The sequence below is a fragment of the Monodelphis domestica genome, chromosome 6 (genome assembly GCF_027887165.1).
Source record: "Monodelphis domestica isolate mMonDom1 chromosome 6, mMonDom1.pri, whole genome shotgun sequence".
Taxonomy (NCBI): Eukaryota; Metazoa; Chordata; class Mammalia; order Didelphimorphia; family Didelphidae; genus Monodelphis; species Monodelphis domestica.
The window spans coordinates 300,392,981-300,408,993 of NC_077232.1; the positions used below are offsets into that span (position 1 = coordinate 300,392,981).

Genomic DNA, 16,013 nt, shown 5'->3' on the forward strand with positions numbered 1-16,013 from the left:
TTCAGAGGAGGCCTCCCAAGACCAGCTGAGTAAGTGCCTTGCTCACAGGAGATAAATAGCTTAGCTGGGATTCAAATCTGAGTCCTCAGACCTTAAATCCATCACGGCTGCCACTTTACTAGCGCCGCATCAACACGGCCAGGGTCTTTGTCTTCCAGAGTTATTCCAGGAGACTGTAAGCTCCCTGAGGGCAGGCGCTGCCTTTTGTGTCTTTTTGACTTGGCACTTCCGCACGTGGTATATTTCTAGACTGTCAAGTTGTCTCGGGCATGAGAAATTCAAAGACTAGTCCCCAGCCACACAGACAATATGTGTCAGAAGCAGGTGGTCCTCCTCCCCCAACAAAAGGGAAACCAAGTCAACTTCTACTCACCAGATCACAGGATTCCAACTGAAAGTTCGGAGAACTCAGGAATCCTCGTAGCCAATTTCCTAATTTTACAGATTAAAAAATTGCTGCATTCGGCCTTTTGTTGTTGTTCAATAATAGCCAACTCTCTGTGACCTCATTTGGGCTTTTCTTGGAAGAGTTACCAGAGTGGTTTGCGATTTTCTTCTCCAGCTCATTTTATAGGAGAAGAAACTAAGGCAAACAAGCTTCAATGACTTGCCCAGCATCACCCGCCTATCTGACGCTGGATTTGAACTCAGAAAGATGAATCTTCCTGACTCCAGGCCTAGGGCCATCCACTATACCACCTCGTTATCCATCCTTCCTTTAACAGTGTGAGTAAATTGAACTCCATGAAAGGAAATGAAGAGTTCCAAGATCCACTGAAGTGGCAAGAAGCTGAGTCCAACCAAAGTGCTCATACTGTCTAACGTCATAGATATGACTGGGTGAGGAGGGCGATCTGGGGTATCATCACGTCTCTGGGACTCTCCGTCTCCTCATCTATAAAATGAAGGAGGTGATGAGGTCTTTCCAGCTCAGCATGCTGGTCTCTGACAAATCCTCATGACTGAATCATGACTTGATGGCATTTTGTCAACTCTAAAACATTGTATGAATGTTAGTTTCTACATAGTATGTCATCAGAGTGGGAAAGGAAGTGAACAGACCTGGGATCTTGATGGCACAGGGAACTCCAAGATGAGGAAACATCCTTAGTCAATGCAGATGGGCTCCTTTTCTGCAAGTTGGTCTTAGAAAGTTGTCTGGAACACTGAGGGGTTCATTGACTTACCCAAGGTCACACAGCTAGTATAGGTCAGAAGTAGGACTTGAACTCAGGTCTTCCTGATTCCAGTTCTCTATTCACTACTATCTATTCTGTCTATCTGTCTACCTGCCTGTCTATCCATCCGTCTATCATCTATCTATCTATCTATCTATCTATCTATCTATCTATCTGTCTGTGTCTGTCTATCCATCCATCCATCTATCTACCCATCTATTTATCTATCTATCCATCTATTTATCTATCTGTCTGTCCATATATCTATCCATCCATCCATCCATCTATCTATCTGGCTGGCTGGCTATCTATCTGTCTGTCTATCTGTCTGTCTATCTGTCTCTATATCTATCTATCTATCTATCTATCTATCTATCTATCTATCTATCTGTCTGTCTGTCTGTCTGTCTATCCATCTATCCATCTATCTAGCCATCTATTTATCTATTTATCCATCTATTTATCTATCTGTCTATCCATCCATCCATCCCTCTATCATCTATCTATCTATCTATCTATCTATCTATCTATCTATCTATCTGTCTATCTGTCTCTATATCTATCTATCTATCTATCTATCTATCCATCCATCTATTTATCTATCTGTCTATCCATCCATCCATCCCTCTATCCATCTATCTATCTATCTGTCTATCTGTCTCTATATCTATCTATCCATCCATCTATCTATCTATCTATCTATCTATCTATCTATCTATCTATCTATCTGTCTATCTGTCTCTATATCTATCTATCTATCTATCCATCCATCTATTTATCTATCTGTCTATCTGTCTATCCATCCATCCATCCCTCTATCCATCTATCTATCTATCTGTCTATCTGTCTCTATATCTATCTATCCATCCATCTATCTATCTATCTATCTATCTATCTATCTATCTATCCATCTATCTGTCTGTCTGTCTGTCTATCTATCCATCAACCCATCCATCCATCTATCCATTTATCTCTGTCTACATATCTACACAACACACACATACACATGTCTATGTGTCCATGTAGGTTCCTTTAATAACAAAACTTCACAAAGACTCATGGCACATACATATATATCAATATGCACACATACTCATGACTTGCACATGTGTGTTTATAGGTATATGTGTGTGTCTTATGTATACACACACACATATACTTATCCAGAGACATATTGGCAAATGTTTAACAACTGGTTCTTCAAAAAAAAATGTATATACGACACTTTAAAATTTAATCTGCCTAATTAACATTTCCTCCATGATTTTCTTCAATCTAACCAATCAAGAAAACAATAAATTCAGGGGCAGCTGGGTGGCTGAGTGGATTGAGAGCCAGATCTAGAGATGGGAGATACTGAGTTCAAATCCAGCTTCAAATACTTCCTAACTGTGTGACCGTGGACAAGTCACTTAACCCCCATTGCCTAGCCCTTATTTCTTCCTTGGAACCAATACACAGCATGGATTCTAAGCCAAAAATCTGGGTTTTAAAAAAACAAAACGATAAACCATGCTCTGATTTTTTGCATCTACTTATTTCAGAGGTGTAAATGCTCACCCTGAAAATTTAACAATCAGTTCTCAAGAGCCAGTTTCTAAAAATTAAAAAAAGTAAAAGCTGGCTACAAACCTGCCCTGTGTGTATACCCACATGCTCACACATTTTATAAATAAAATATGGATTTATATATTTATGTCATGTATGTGCATTTTATGTAATACATATTGTACACACATACATATATGTATATTTGACCTAGATCTAGAATTTTGTTTCAGTGGAGAAACTCCCAGTGTGGGAAGCCTCCCTCCCCTGACCCTTTTTCTCATTTCTAGTCTTAGAGAGGTGCCTGGAGCACAAGAGGGTTAAGTGACTCACAGCTGCTATAAATCCTCTGTCTAAGGAGGAATTTGAATTCAGCTCTTTCTGACTTGGAGGTCAGATCTCTCTATTCCCTAACAGATAGATCTCTTTTTACACACATGTATATTCTCTCAGGATCCTGAATGGGACTATAACAAGACTCACTATCAATAGGAAATTTTTCAAGTATGAAATTTCCCAATGGTGAAATTTCTAACATTTATAAGTCTAAGAAATTTTGAGGTTTACAATTCCATACATGTGTACACACACATGTACAGTCACACGCACGCACACAAAATACTCCATGACTGGGCCTCTTTGGTTTGGAGAAGAGAAGATTCCAGAGAAACAGGATCCCCTTTAAAGGTCCGCGTTGTAGAAGAAGAAGGGATTAATTAAGCTTGTTCTGTCGGACCCCAGGGAGAAGAAGCCGGAGCACTGCAGGGATTTTACAAAGGGCCCCCTTCAGGTTCTTCACTGGGGACAATCCCAAAGTGAAATGGGTGGCCTGAAGTGGTAATGAGCTCCCCATCCTTTGAGGTCCTCAAACTGGATGCCCACTTGTCAGATTTGCTCAGGAGGAGATCCCTCTCTGGTGTGAATTAAACTTTATCAAGACCAGATCAGGCCACCCGGGATCTTAAGCCTGGGGTCAGGAAGACCTGAGCTGAGAACTGGCCTCGGACATGACCTTGAGCAAGTCACTCAGTGCTGCTTGCCTCAGTTTCCTCATCTGTAAAACCAGCCAGAGAAGAAAATGATAAACCCCTCCAGTGTCTTGGCTAAGAAAACTCCAAATGGGGCCAGAGAGTCGGAGAGGACTGAAACGACGAAACAATGGCAGTCAAAGGCTGTGGAGGCTCTTTCTGACTCAAGTTCGGTGACGTTCTGGAGTGCTAGAACTGAAGTCAGAAACCCCTGGATTTCCATCCTGGCCTGGGGTATTTTCTGTGTGACCTGGGGACGTCAGCTGATTTTTCTCAGCCTTCGTGTCTTCATCTGTAAAATGGGGAGAATCATCCTTAGAGAACAGGGCTGTTTGTCAAGCTCAAATAACCCAAAGCGCTTTGCAAACCTTCAAATCCTCCAAGTGCCAGCTGCACACTGACGCTGTGATGCGTCATTGCTCGAGGGCTCACTCTGGTTGCAGGAGTGAAAGAAGCATGACTGTGTAGACCAGCTTCCTCTACTCAGAGGGCCCTGCCCATGCTGCCCAGCCCCTCCCCACGCCTCTCGTGCCCACAGATGTGGCCAGCACACAGGAAGGAGCCGGGAAGGACGAGATACAAGGATCTTCTGACTCTTGTTCTCCTTGGGACCACACAGCGCCCCTGGGAGGCAAGCCCTGCTGGGATTATTATTACTGATGAGGAAACCACACCAATGGCAAGTTGGAGATGGGACCTCCAGCATTCCTAGAAAAATGAAAAAGGCTGAGAGCATCCCCAGAGGAGGAGTCTGGGGCCCTGGAGGCTCTCTGCATCGCTGCTGGAATTCTTCCATTAAGGAGGATTCTTCCGCCCCTGGCCTCTGAGACTCTGACCCTAAAACACAGGCAGCTGAATGAGATTTTAGAAGGGGGGGGAGGAATCCAGCCCCTCCCTTTTAGAGATGAGGCAGCCCCAGCCGGAGAGGCTATTTTATGAGTCAATAAACTGAGAAACATGGGCCTTTGGTCTGCTTCTAAGGAAGCCAGAGAGCTGCAGTTAGACGCCATCTTGGTGTGGTGTTTTGCCCAAGGTCACACAGGTAGTGAGTTGGCACAATGGAGCGGATATCAGCTCTGGGGGCCGCATTCCTGGCTTCAGACCTCGCTTCTAATACTTTTGGAAGCAGAGGGGAAGCCTTTCACGTGCCTCGGTTTCCTCCTCTGTAAAGAGGGCCCCTTCAGGGGCTGGGCGTAAGGGAGCAGGCCCAGAGACAGGCAGGAGCTTGGAGCTCTTGGGAAGGGCACATTATGGTGAGGTTAGAGAATACAAGGCCTTTCCCAGGTCTAGCCCGAGGACCTAATGATTCTGTCACAGGGCCAAGACTCGGGCCTGTAACTAACTAAATTAAATGAAGTAAATTAAATTAAAATTTAGTTTCTCTGCTAAAAGTATTCTATTTTATGAGGTTTATTAAAGATGAAGAAATAAAGGAAATACAAAATAAGAAAAGCACGCGTCTAGGAGGCCTGAAAAGCCCATTCAGTTTCACTAACTACATCTTGAGAGACGTGTGCTTGGAAGCGGAAGCAGGAAGAGGGGCCAATTAGGCAGAGTCTGTTTAAAGACAAATTGTGTTCTCACACTCAGGTGAGGACTCAGGGCGATATTATAGGGAATTCTGGGAACTACCAAGGACTTCTGGGAATTGAAGTCTGGGGTTCAAATCTCCATTTTACAAGCCAAGGCCCCAGACTCCAAATATGGGTCTAAACACCAAGATGGGAGTCTAATTGTAGCTCTCTGGCTTGCACGTAAGCAGACCAAGGGTTGTGTTTCTCCATTTTATTGACTCACAAAATGAAGAGAAAAATATTCGCCCAAATTGCCAGAGTTCTTTGAAAGTTAATTACCATAGAGGGAGCCCCAAGAGGTGCGGGACGCCATCGATGTGGAAGCAATCGTACAATCGGGATCTTAATATCACAGAATCAGACAGGATCAGGGCTGGAAAGAACTAGAGAGATAAGCCAACACAGAGAGGGGTGCCCACTGGCACCACGCCGAGGAGTAACAAGCCAGCGCCTTCTCTGGACAACTAGCCACTTTCCGTCTCGCGGGTGGGCCTCTCAGAATGACGCCCACTCAGAAACTCGCCTATCTTTGGCCTCGGATGCACAGCAGAAACCCCAGAGCCCACGGGAGGCTCTCAAGGATCGGGGTGGGAGGTGTTATTTCTTCGGTTTGTTTTCGCATCAGCAGTCCCATAACTCTAAGAAACCAGAGGAAGGAAGTCCCGGAAAGGAACAAGGCCCCGGGCTGTGCAGCAGGTATGCTAGAGTAATCATTCCAAGGGCCCAGCCTGGGACCAGAATGCACTAGAAATGCTGCCAAAGGGCCCAGTGGGACGCCAAGGAGGGGCTTGGGAGCTGGAGAAAAGGCTAACGAGAGAGCTGAGGGTAAACGTGTTTACGAGAAGAGCCAAGCCTGAAGCCCCTGGGCCTTTCCTCCCAGGACCCTGGCTACAAAGGCTCTTGGAAAGCTTCTGAGGCACAGGCTTTTGAGCGGGCTCCTGTCCTGCTTCCCCTCTTTTGTCCGTGGTAAAGCCTGCGTACCCCTCTTCGGAATAACAGTCCTCCCTTCTTGCAATCCACAACCCAGCGAGCTGTGTTTCTCCCCATCCAAGCTCACCAATCGCCACATGGGGTTTGTGGATCTAAGAGGGTGCTGACGGATATCTGACACCCGAATGGATCTCTGGGGGGTGGGGGGGCACGCCCCACACATGCTTCTGTTTGGTGGGCTTTATTATCTTCTCTGTCGTTCTTGCTTCTAGACAGAGCTCTGATGGGCAGCTTATGCCAGTTTGGGAGGCTCAGGCTGAAAATGTAACAATCGCTTTCAAGAGCCAGCGTGCCCCTGGGGGGAGGGGGTCCCTGGTTAAGAAGCCTTGATCCAGCCCAGTCCTATATGGATGAGCCCAGAGAGGAAAGCCATGAGTATGCCCATGTCTCCCAGGATCCCCCAGAGGGTTAAGGAAAACAGATATATGAATGGAAGCCTGATTATTTGTCCATTATGACACTGTGCTATCTTCTGCTCAGACCAAGGATGCTTTTTTGATTGAATCATAGGGGCAGCTGGGTGGCTCTGTGGATTGAGAGCTAGGCCTGGAGATGGAAGGTTCAGGGTTCAAATCTGGCCTCAGACCCTGGGCAAGTCACTTAACCCTTATTGCCTAGCCCTACCATTCTTCTGCCCTTGAACCAACACATAGTACTGGTTCTAAGGTGGAAGGTGAGGGTTCAAAAAAAAATGATTGCATCACAGAGTCAGGACTGGAAAAGATTTTAGAAGCCAACAAACCCAACCTCATTATTTTTCAGAGAAGACAATGGAGGCAAAAAGAAACCATGGGATTTCCCCCAGCATCACTGTGCTGAGATTCGAACCTAGGTCTTCCTCACTCCAAGTTTCGATGCTCTCTCTATCCATTATTTGTTGGCATTGCTGTTCAGTTGTTTTAGTTGTGTCTTCACTCTTCATGAGCCTGTTGGGTGTTTTCTTTGAAAAGTTATGTGACACGTCACCTGATTTTGATGTCACACTTACAATTGTGGTTCACAATTCTATCTAGCACTTACAAAGTACTTTCCCAATGGCATCCCCATGAGAGAGGTGGGGTAGCTATTAATCATTAGCCCCATTTGACAGGAAAGGCTCAGAGAAGAGATTTGCCCATAGTCACAAAGCTCGTAATAATTAGTAGCATAGATTTAGAATTTGGAAACAATCTAGTCTAACCGCCCATTTTATGGACGAAAAAATTGAGTCCCAAAAAGTTCCATGAGTTGTCCAAGGTTCCACAGTGGTAAAACCAGGATTGGAACCCAGGACCTTTGACTCCAAATCCAACAACCTGGTGGATTGCCTAACCCATATGGTGTATTGAAGTCACTTCATTTCCTGGGCTTCCGTTTCCCCAATGGTAAAATAGGAGAGTTTGTCAAGATCATCTGAAAGGTCCCTTCCCATTCTAGTTCTATGAAACCTGGGACAGTCTTCTTGGGCCTCAGTTTCCTCAACTGTTTACAGCAATAAGATGCCCATGGCCTTTGGAATCCCTTCATGCTCTGGAGCTCCTTGGATCCTTTCATGGGGACAAGAGCTACTAGCTAGCCATAATGTGGAAGGGTCTGGCCACAGCGATAGGACCGGCTGGTTCATTTATCAATAAACATTTATTAAACGCCTTCCCCACCCAGTGCAGGCACAAAGACCAGGGAGGGGTTGGCCTCTGGGCGCCCCTGCTCCGATCCAGCCCCAGCCCGTCTCCCACCGCAGCCACAGGAATTGGGAGGCCTCCAGCCCTTCCTTCCACAGGCTTCTCAGTGCCCCGTCATTCACACGGGCTTCATTCATTCCTGCATGGGGCTGCTTCAGGAAGACAGACTAGCATGTGAGAAGGAGCATCTGCCAACACCATTGGAATGAGAGAATCCAGAACCAGGAACACGAAGGCACAGAACAAGTGATCTGCGGGCGTGTGGCAGGGGAGACCCCACAACGTTTGGAAAAAACCCAGAAGACAAGGCAGGGCTTGGAGAAGGAAGGGCTAACGTCGACCAAAGCGTCCTTCGGCTTGCTGAAATCCATGGCGTAGTGGCGCACGCGGCAGGACAAAGTACCGGAGGCTGGGGGGTTGGGATCGCGGGGGCTTAAAGATCTGCCCGCCTTGCCTGGAATTACTGAGCTCCCCGCCCAGAATAGTGAGGGTCACGTGAGACCAGCCCCAGCCCTGCGGCCGGGGATTCCCCCTTTGTAAAGGCCGGAGAGTTCCCATTCGCCGCGTGGAGTGGTCCGGTGATGCTGTGCTCAGCGCCCGTTATCCCCCAAACGCTGTCAAAAATCCCAAAGCTGAAACAACCAGCACGAATTGCTTTTGCCCCGGAGTTGCTCCCATGATGGGCTATTTACGCGCCGAATTCCACCCCTCAGCGGCTCATCAGCACCTCGGCCGGCCCGGAGCTCCGGGAAAGCAGGAGCTATTCTGGAAGCATGATCTCATGTCCCGGAGCCAACCTTCTGAGCCACGAGCGTGAGGAAGTAGATCATGGAAGAGGCGTATCATTTGACAGGCACCGCCATGACGGACATTGTTCAGACCCTCCGTGGCAGCTGCCAGGGGAGGGCCTGGAATAGCCGGGCTCTGCCCCGGGGGCCCTGGCATCAACCTCATTCCCTCCGAAATGGAAAGTGGTGTTAGTTTTCAGGAAGGGCAAATTCTTCTCAAAGCCATAACTAGGGAACGGGATGGGGCTGGGCCTAGGGCGGCCATATTCTTAGCCCCTGCAGGGCTTCAGCAATGGAGCAACAAATGACCTGGGGAAGGATTATTTACAATGGGAAATTAGCAGATGAGCCACTTTCTCCCCCTGGTGACCACACCCCATACCAGCTCCTACCAGCTCCCTTGCCTCTCCACCATTGGCTAATGGAACTGGGGGCACAGTCAGGGCTACTGTCCCTTGTGCTCTGATTCCTTCCCATTCACAACCATGCTCCCATAGTATTTCTTTAACTCTTCCCTTCTGACTCAGAATCAATACTGTGTATCTGTTCCAAGGCAGAGGAGTGGTAAGGGCTAAGCAAATGGGGGTTAAGTTACTTGCCCAGGGTCACAAAGCTAGGAAGTGTCTGAAACCAGATTTGAACACAGGCTCTACCATGGCTCCCAATTCACGGAGCCACCTAGCTGCCCTCCTTCTATATAAGTGTTTTCTTTTTTAAACCCTTACCTTCTGTGTCAGAATCAATACTGTGTATTGGTTCCAAGGCAGAAGAGTGGTAAGGGCTAGGCAATGGGGGTTAAGTGACTTGTCCAGGGTCCCACAGCTAGGGAATGTCTGAGGTCAAATTTGAACCCAAGACCTCCCAACACCAGGCTGGCTCTATCTACTATGCCACCTAGCTGTCCCCCTTTCCCCCCCAGCATCTTAAAGTCAGATGAAGCTTGAGCGATTATGGAGAGCAGCTTTCTCCCACCCACCCCCATACACATTTTACAAAGAAGGAAACTGAGTCCCAGAGAGGGTGTAGCACCATAGACTTAGATCCATAAGGGACCTTAGAGGTCATATAGTCCAGGTGTTCTTAACCTGGAGTCCACAGGGTCCAAGGATATATTTTAGGGGCTGGTGAATTTGAATGGGAAAAAAAAATCACCTCTGATTTCCTTTGAAATATCATGTGCTTTATTTTATACATTTAAAAGCATTCTTCTGAGATGGGACCCATTTCACCAGGCTGCCCAAGGGATCCATGACAGAAAAAAAAAAAGGCTAAGAGCTCTGGATTTGTTTCCAAATGCCTCATTTTACAGAGTAGGATACTGAGGTTCAGAATGCATGGGACCTGCCCAAGGCTACACAGGTGCCCAGCAGTTTCCATATTGCCAAGGGTCTAAAGGTGCTACCAGGACCTCCTAAATTCCAGCAGGTAGTCATTGAGAACAGGGGATCCTCACCTTTTACCTCATGGAAGCCTTCAGGTAGAAGCCCTCAGAATCTGGCTTTTTTAAGTGTATCAAATAAATACAGAGTTACAAAGGAAAGCAATTCCACTGAAACTCAGTTACCAAGACACTTGGAAAACAAGTTCCTGAGCCCAGTTTCAGAACCCCTACTCTAGCCCAACTAGAGATCCTCCAAGGGAGAAACTACGGACCAAGTCCTTTACCATCCTCTCTACAAAGGATGGAGAGAGAGTCTGAGTGCCTGAGGGCAGCAGGAAGGCAGTGAATGGATGGAGCTCGAAGTGGACAATCAGGAAGACTTCCCTTCCTGAGTTCAAATCTGACCTCAGATGCTTACCAGCTGTGTGGCTCTGGACAAGACACTTAACCCTCTTTACCTTGGTTTCCTCATCTGTAAAATGATCTGGAGAAGACAATGGCAAACCTCTCCAGTATCTTCTAAAAAAAAAAAACAACCTTTGTGTAAGAAGAGTCAGATAGGAGGGCAGCTAGGTGGCTCAGTGGATTGAGATGGGAGGTCCTGGATTCAAACTTGGCCTCAGGCAATTCCTAGCTGTATGACCCTGGGCAAGTCACTTGACCCCCATTGTCTAGCTCTTACTGCTCTTCTGCCTTGGGACCAATTCACAGAAGAAGAACTGAACAACAATACCTTATATCTCTCTCCCTTCCCACACAGACAGGCGTGTGCATACACACATACATACTCAGAAATAATTATTCACTATATGATCTAGTTGCTCTTTAATCTGAGAATGTTTCTCTAACCATTTAAAAATAAATTTTGATCAGTTCCTTTTGTTTTTACATCATCTACATTTTCCAAAGTATTATGCCCCTTTCCCTTTACAAAAAGCAATCAAATGATTTTTTTAAAGACTTTTAAAGACAAAACTAACCAAAGAAGTGAAAAATTCTGATATTGTCCATAATGTTTCACATCTGGACCTTTTCATAACTCTTCTTTGGAGACATTCTTTCCAATCCATTTTCCAATTATGTTTTCTGTTATTAGCCTGAGTTTCTTGTCAAAGGTTGAAACTGTAGAAACCATCTGTGGGTCACCCAGTGTCTGGCAATCTGAGCCCCTTTCTAATAAAGAAAACAGAGGGGTTTTACTATCTTTTGTGGTGGGGATAGAAGAATCCTGCTGAACAGGAAACCAGAAGAATAGCTCACTGCCTGGTGATATCATTGTAGCTTAGAACCAGATCCACTCAGCACTTAAGATCCATCAGCAGAGTACACTAGATGCTGAATTAAGCCAATAGCCAGAAGCATTGGGTGCAGAATGACTGGTATTTTATGTCTTGCTTTGCAGAAGTAGATGGTATGGACCTGGGCAAAAAACTCAGCATCCCCAGAGACATCATGCTGGAAGAGCTGTCAGTCCTCAGCAATCGAGGGGCCAGATTGTTCAAGAGGCGCCAGAGGAGATCAGAGAAGTACACGTTTGAAAACTTCCATTGTGAATCCAAAGCAGAAATGAATGTGAGTACTGTGGGGCATGCTTGGTTTCTCAACATGACTAGGTTTCCCAAGTGGGCACATGGCACCAGGGAGAAGCCACGGTGTTGTTCAAACCAGGTACCACTTTTTGGACAATAAAAGGACAAAAACCATCGTGTGAGGCTGATTGCCTGAGCACTTTTTAGCAAAGTAACAAGTGTTCAGATAGAATTTGAAGAATGACTGAACATAGACTTGGTCATCTGCTCCATGGTCCTTCCCCAGCATTCACTTGCTCATTATAAGTGTCATCTCATTTCCAGTCTATCTCCCCAGCTTTATCAATCAAGCAGTCACAAAACAATCTTTGTATCTTTGATGGACTCCGCCCTGGGTTACCTACCACAGGAGCTGAAGACATCTTCCTCATTCCTGAGAAGACCATGTTTTTACTGGGGAGATGGAACTCCTAGATGGAGGGAAAGGAAGGATGGAAGAAGGAAAGGAAAGGAGAAGGAAAGAAGAGAGGAGAGGAGAGAGGAGGGAAGGAAGGAGGAAGCAAGGAAAGAGGAAAAGAGGAAGGGAGAAAACAAGCATTTATTAAGTGCCTTCTATGTGCTAAATGCTTCACAAATAATCTCATTTGATCTTCACAACAACCCTGGGAGTTAGAAGCTATTATCCCCATTTTATAATTGAAGAAACTGGAAGAGAAAGATTAAGGGAGGCAGAAAGACTTGCCTAGGGAAACCCAGCTAGCATGTGTCTGAAATCAGATTGGATTTCAGGGCCTTCTTCCTCTAGGTCCACTGTTTGTAGAAAAGGAACAAGAATTATAGTCGGGAGACCTAGGTACAAATCCTACCTTGGACATTTACTGACTATGTGACCCAAAGTGAGTCCCTTAACCTCATCTGTTAAATGAAAGACCTGGAAAGTCTCTAAAGGTCCCTTCTAACTATAAAACCTTTGGTCCCCACTCTGCTATTTTATATCTGTTTGACCTTGGGCAATCACTCTGGGCCTCAATTTCCTCATCTGTAAAATGAGGGAGCTGTGCTCAATGACCTCTAAGGTCCCTTCAGCTCTAAATCTTTGACCCTGGTCACCAAAGGATAAATGTTTTTGGCCAGGGTGACCTTAGAAAGTGATAAAACTGATCATTGTAGAGCACCCAAGTGAACAAAGCAATGGGTACTCAGTTATCTGGGAGAGAGTCATGTTCCAGAAGCCATAAGATTTAGAAAAGGGGGCCAGAAGAGTCAGAGAAGGGCTCAGGGTGAAGATGGAACTTGAGCTGAGCCTATACGGGTGGATAATGGTCAGATGGGTGGAGGCAATGGGGAAGGGACCTTCTTTACATGAATGATAGCACAACAATAGAGGGCTGCTCTAGGACTAGGAAGAGTCTAACCTTACATAGATGAAGGACATATGCTGAAATGTTTGGGAAATAAGGCTAGACTGTCAAATAAGGGCAGACCTGAAAGTTGGGCATGGACTGGATGTCTTAGGCATACATAGTCAGGTAACAGAAATTCTTGGTTAAAGAAGACGCTGGAGGGAGCATTGTTTAAGAGAGACTCATTTGAGAATGACACCCAGAATGCATTACAATGATACCTAAAATTTCTACACTTCACATAGGCTTTCTCCTTCAATCCTCATGTAAACCCTAGGAGATAGGTGCTATTATAGCCCCATTCTCCAAATAAAGAAACTGAGGCAGACAAAGTTTCAGTGATTTAACCAAGGCCACACAGCTAGTGAGTGTCTGAAACAATATTGAAATTCAAGTCTTCCTGCCTCCAAGTCTAATGGCCTATCCACTGTATTGCCTAGCTGCCCCCTACTTTGTAGATGGGGGTATTTAGAGTCACAGAACTCCAGAGGAATCCATTTCAAGAGTTTGGACCAAAGAATGGAAGAGGGAGGAATATTATTACAATTACAACAAGAGATATTTCAAAAGAAAAAATAAACAGAAGGGGGTGACTAGACTGGTTTAGAGAATGTAGGAAATTAATGAGTCAAAGATGACTCCAAGTTTAGGAACCTGAATAATTCAGAGTATCCTTAAGCTACCTGCTTCTTCTCTGCACCCTTTTCTTCTGAAATTCACCTTAATCACATCTGGAGCCCTTCTTAAAGAATTTTCAAAGGGGAATGGAATCCACTGACTTCCTTTCCACGTTTGTTTTTATCCAAATCTGTTATTTCCCAGGGATAGGAACATCCTGATGTAGACTGGCCCTTTCTTCATGAAGCTGGAATCTTAGAGAGTTGTGGACCAAACATGTGCCAGAGACAGGACTTGACCCCAGGTCTTCCTAACCCCAAGTTCTATCGTGTGTTGCTGTCATGCTGCCTTCTCCACAGTAACAAAATGTCCTCCTTCCTGATAAAGGTTATTTTGAAAACCAGTGGAAATCTTTGTCTATCCTACATAAGGTGAATTTCCAGATTTCTTGTCCAACAGGGTTGGATAGTTTAACTTCAGGTCCATCCAAGTAATTTAAGAACAACAGTAATAACTTTGTGTGTAGCTCTCTCTCTCCCTCTCCCCCCCCCCGCCCTCTCTCTCCTCTCCCTCTCCCTCTCCCTCTCCCTCTCCCTCTTCTCTCTCTCTCTCTCTCTCTCTCTCTCTCTCTCTCTCTCTCTCTCTCTCTCTCTCTCTCTCTCTCCTTTCTCTCTCTCTCTCTCTCTCTCTCTCTCTCTCTCTCTCTCTCTCTCTCTCTCTCTCTCTCTCTCTCTTCTCTCTCTCTCTCTCCCTCTCTCTCCCTCTCTCTCCCTTCCCCCTCCCTCCCATCTCTCCATCCACCTAAACACCAGTTCATTTTTCTTTTTCCTAGTAGAATGATCCAGCTAATGTCTCAAGGAAGCAAGGAAGGGCAGTCTTATATCATAGAAACAATACTAACTTTTGGAATAAGTGGACCTGAGTTTTAGTCACAAATTTGCTACTTGCTAGATTGTGAGCAAATGAAATCCCGTTCTGGGTCTCAATTTCTCACCTATGTAATGGAAGGAATCACTAGCCCAACTTTAGAGTCTCTTCCAGCTCAGAAGCCTAGCTCTTCATTGATAATAAATTTTGTTCTCCATGAAGATCAACGTGGAGAACTTATAGAAGTAACCCAACTGTGTTATTAGAGTTTACAAATTCCATCTCCATTAGCTTCATCCTTTCTCAAAAGAGAGAGCAAAATGGAATCTGATACCATTTGCCCAATAGCACAGAGAAATCTAAGATTTCCATGATTGTCTTGAGTTCTCCAGTTCGCTAAATTGTCTAACTCTGTAGAGATGCTTCTGGTAACCCTGAATCTCTAGGGTGGATGATCAAAGGGTTTCTGATATGTGTTCTCAATATCTTTTCATCTTAATGGGGATAGGGTGTTCTCCTAGACATGGCATGGCTCCTGGAGTCAGGATGCCATGTTCTATTTCTGACCTCATCAGAAATGCTCCCAGTGAACTCCAGAAAGGCAATGCAGTTCATCCTTTTGCACGAATGGATAGTTAGCTGGTCCGCCATCTGTCTTACATGCTATCTTCAATCAAGAACAACAAATGAGAGAACATCTATTTCATGTTTTAGAACAAAGAAGAAAGTGGTGCTCTAGCTGAGGCTTAAAGAGATTCTGAAAGGGGAGGGGGGGGAAGAACGTGTTCCATGCATGAGCTATATTCTCCTTGGGAAAATGATGTGGACCTCTGAGCTGTTGGGCATGCATGAATTATAGAATTAAAGAAGGAGAGTAAGGTCTAAGAAGACTGGAAAAGTAAGAAGAACTAGGCTGTGAAGAGACAAATGTCAAGGACTTTATATGGCAATGGAGGATCTCTGAAATTAATTGAAGGGAAGGGATGATGATGTGATTTAAACTGTACCTGCACCATCGATCTGGCAGCTCTGGGGAGGATAGATTAGAGTCAGGAATGGCTTACAACAGAGAAGCCAATCAACTCTCCATAACAACATTTTTTAACCCTTATCTTCCATCTTAGAATCAATACTGTATTGATTCCAAGGCAGAAAAGCGGTAAAGGCTAGGCAATGGGGGTTAAGTGACTTGCCAGGGGCACACAGCTAGGAAGTAGCTGAGGCCAGATTCCAACCCAGGACCTCCTGTTTCTAGGTCTGGCTTTCAATCTACTGAGCCTAGAAACATGGTTGAAAAACAATTCCACCACAAAAACAAAAATGTCAAATTAGCCATCGAGTTGCCAAGTTGGTTCAATTCTACCTACTTTACATCTCCCATACATCCATCCTCTTCTCTCTCCTCACATGGATGACATTCTAGTTCTGTTTCTTACATGCTTCTTGCT

At 45.3% G+C, this 16,013-nt stretch overlaps 1 protein-coding gene across 5 annotated transcripts in view; it reads left to right on the top strand.

Annotated features, from left to right (window-relative positions):
* MYOZ2 (myozenin 2) overlaps positions 1–16,013 on the top strand; it is a 50,142-nt gene that overhangs the window by 7,532 nt on the left and 26,597 nt on the right. For all 5 annotated transcript variants that reach the window (XM_016422919.2, XM_007495551.3, XM_007495552.3 and 2 more), the window contains one exon: positions 11,551–11,720. In XM_016422919.2, the coding sequence (XP_016278405.1) occupies positions 11,562–11,720 (159 nt within the window). In that variant the 5' untranslated portion in view covers positions 11,551–11,561. The remainder of the gene's footprint in view (positions 1–11,550; positions 11,721–16,013) is intronic.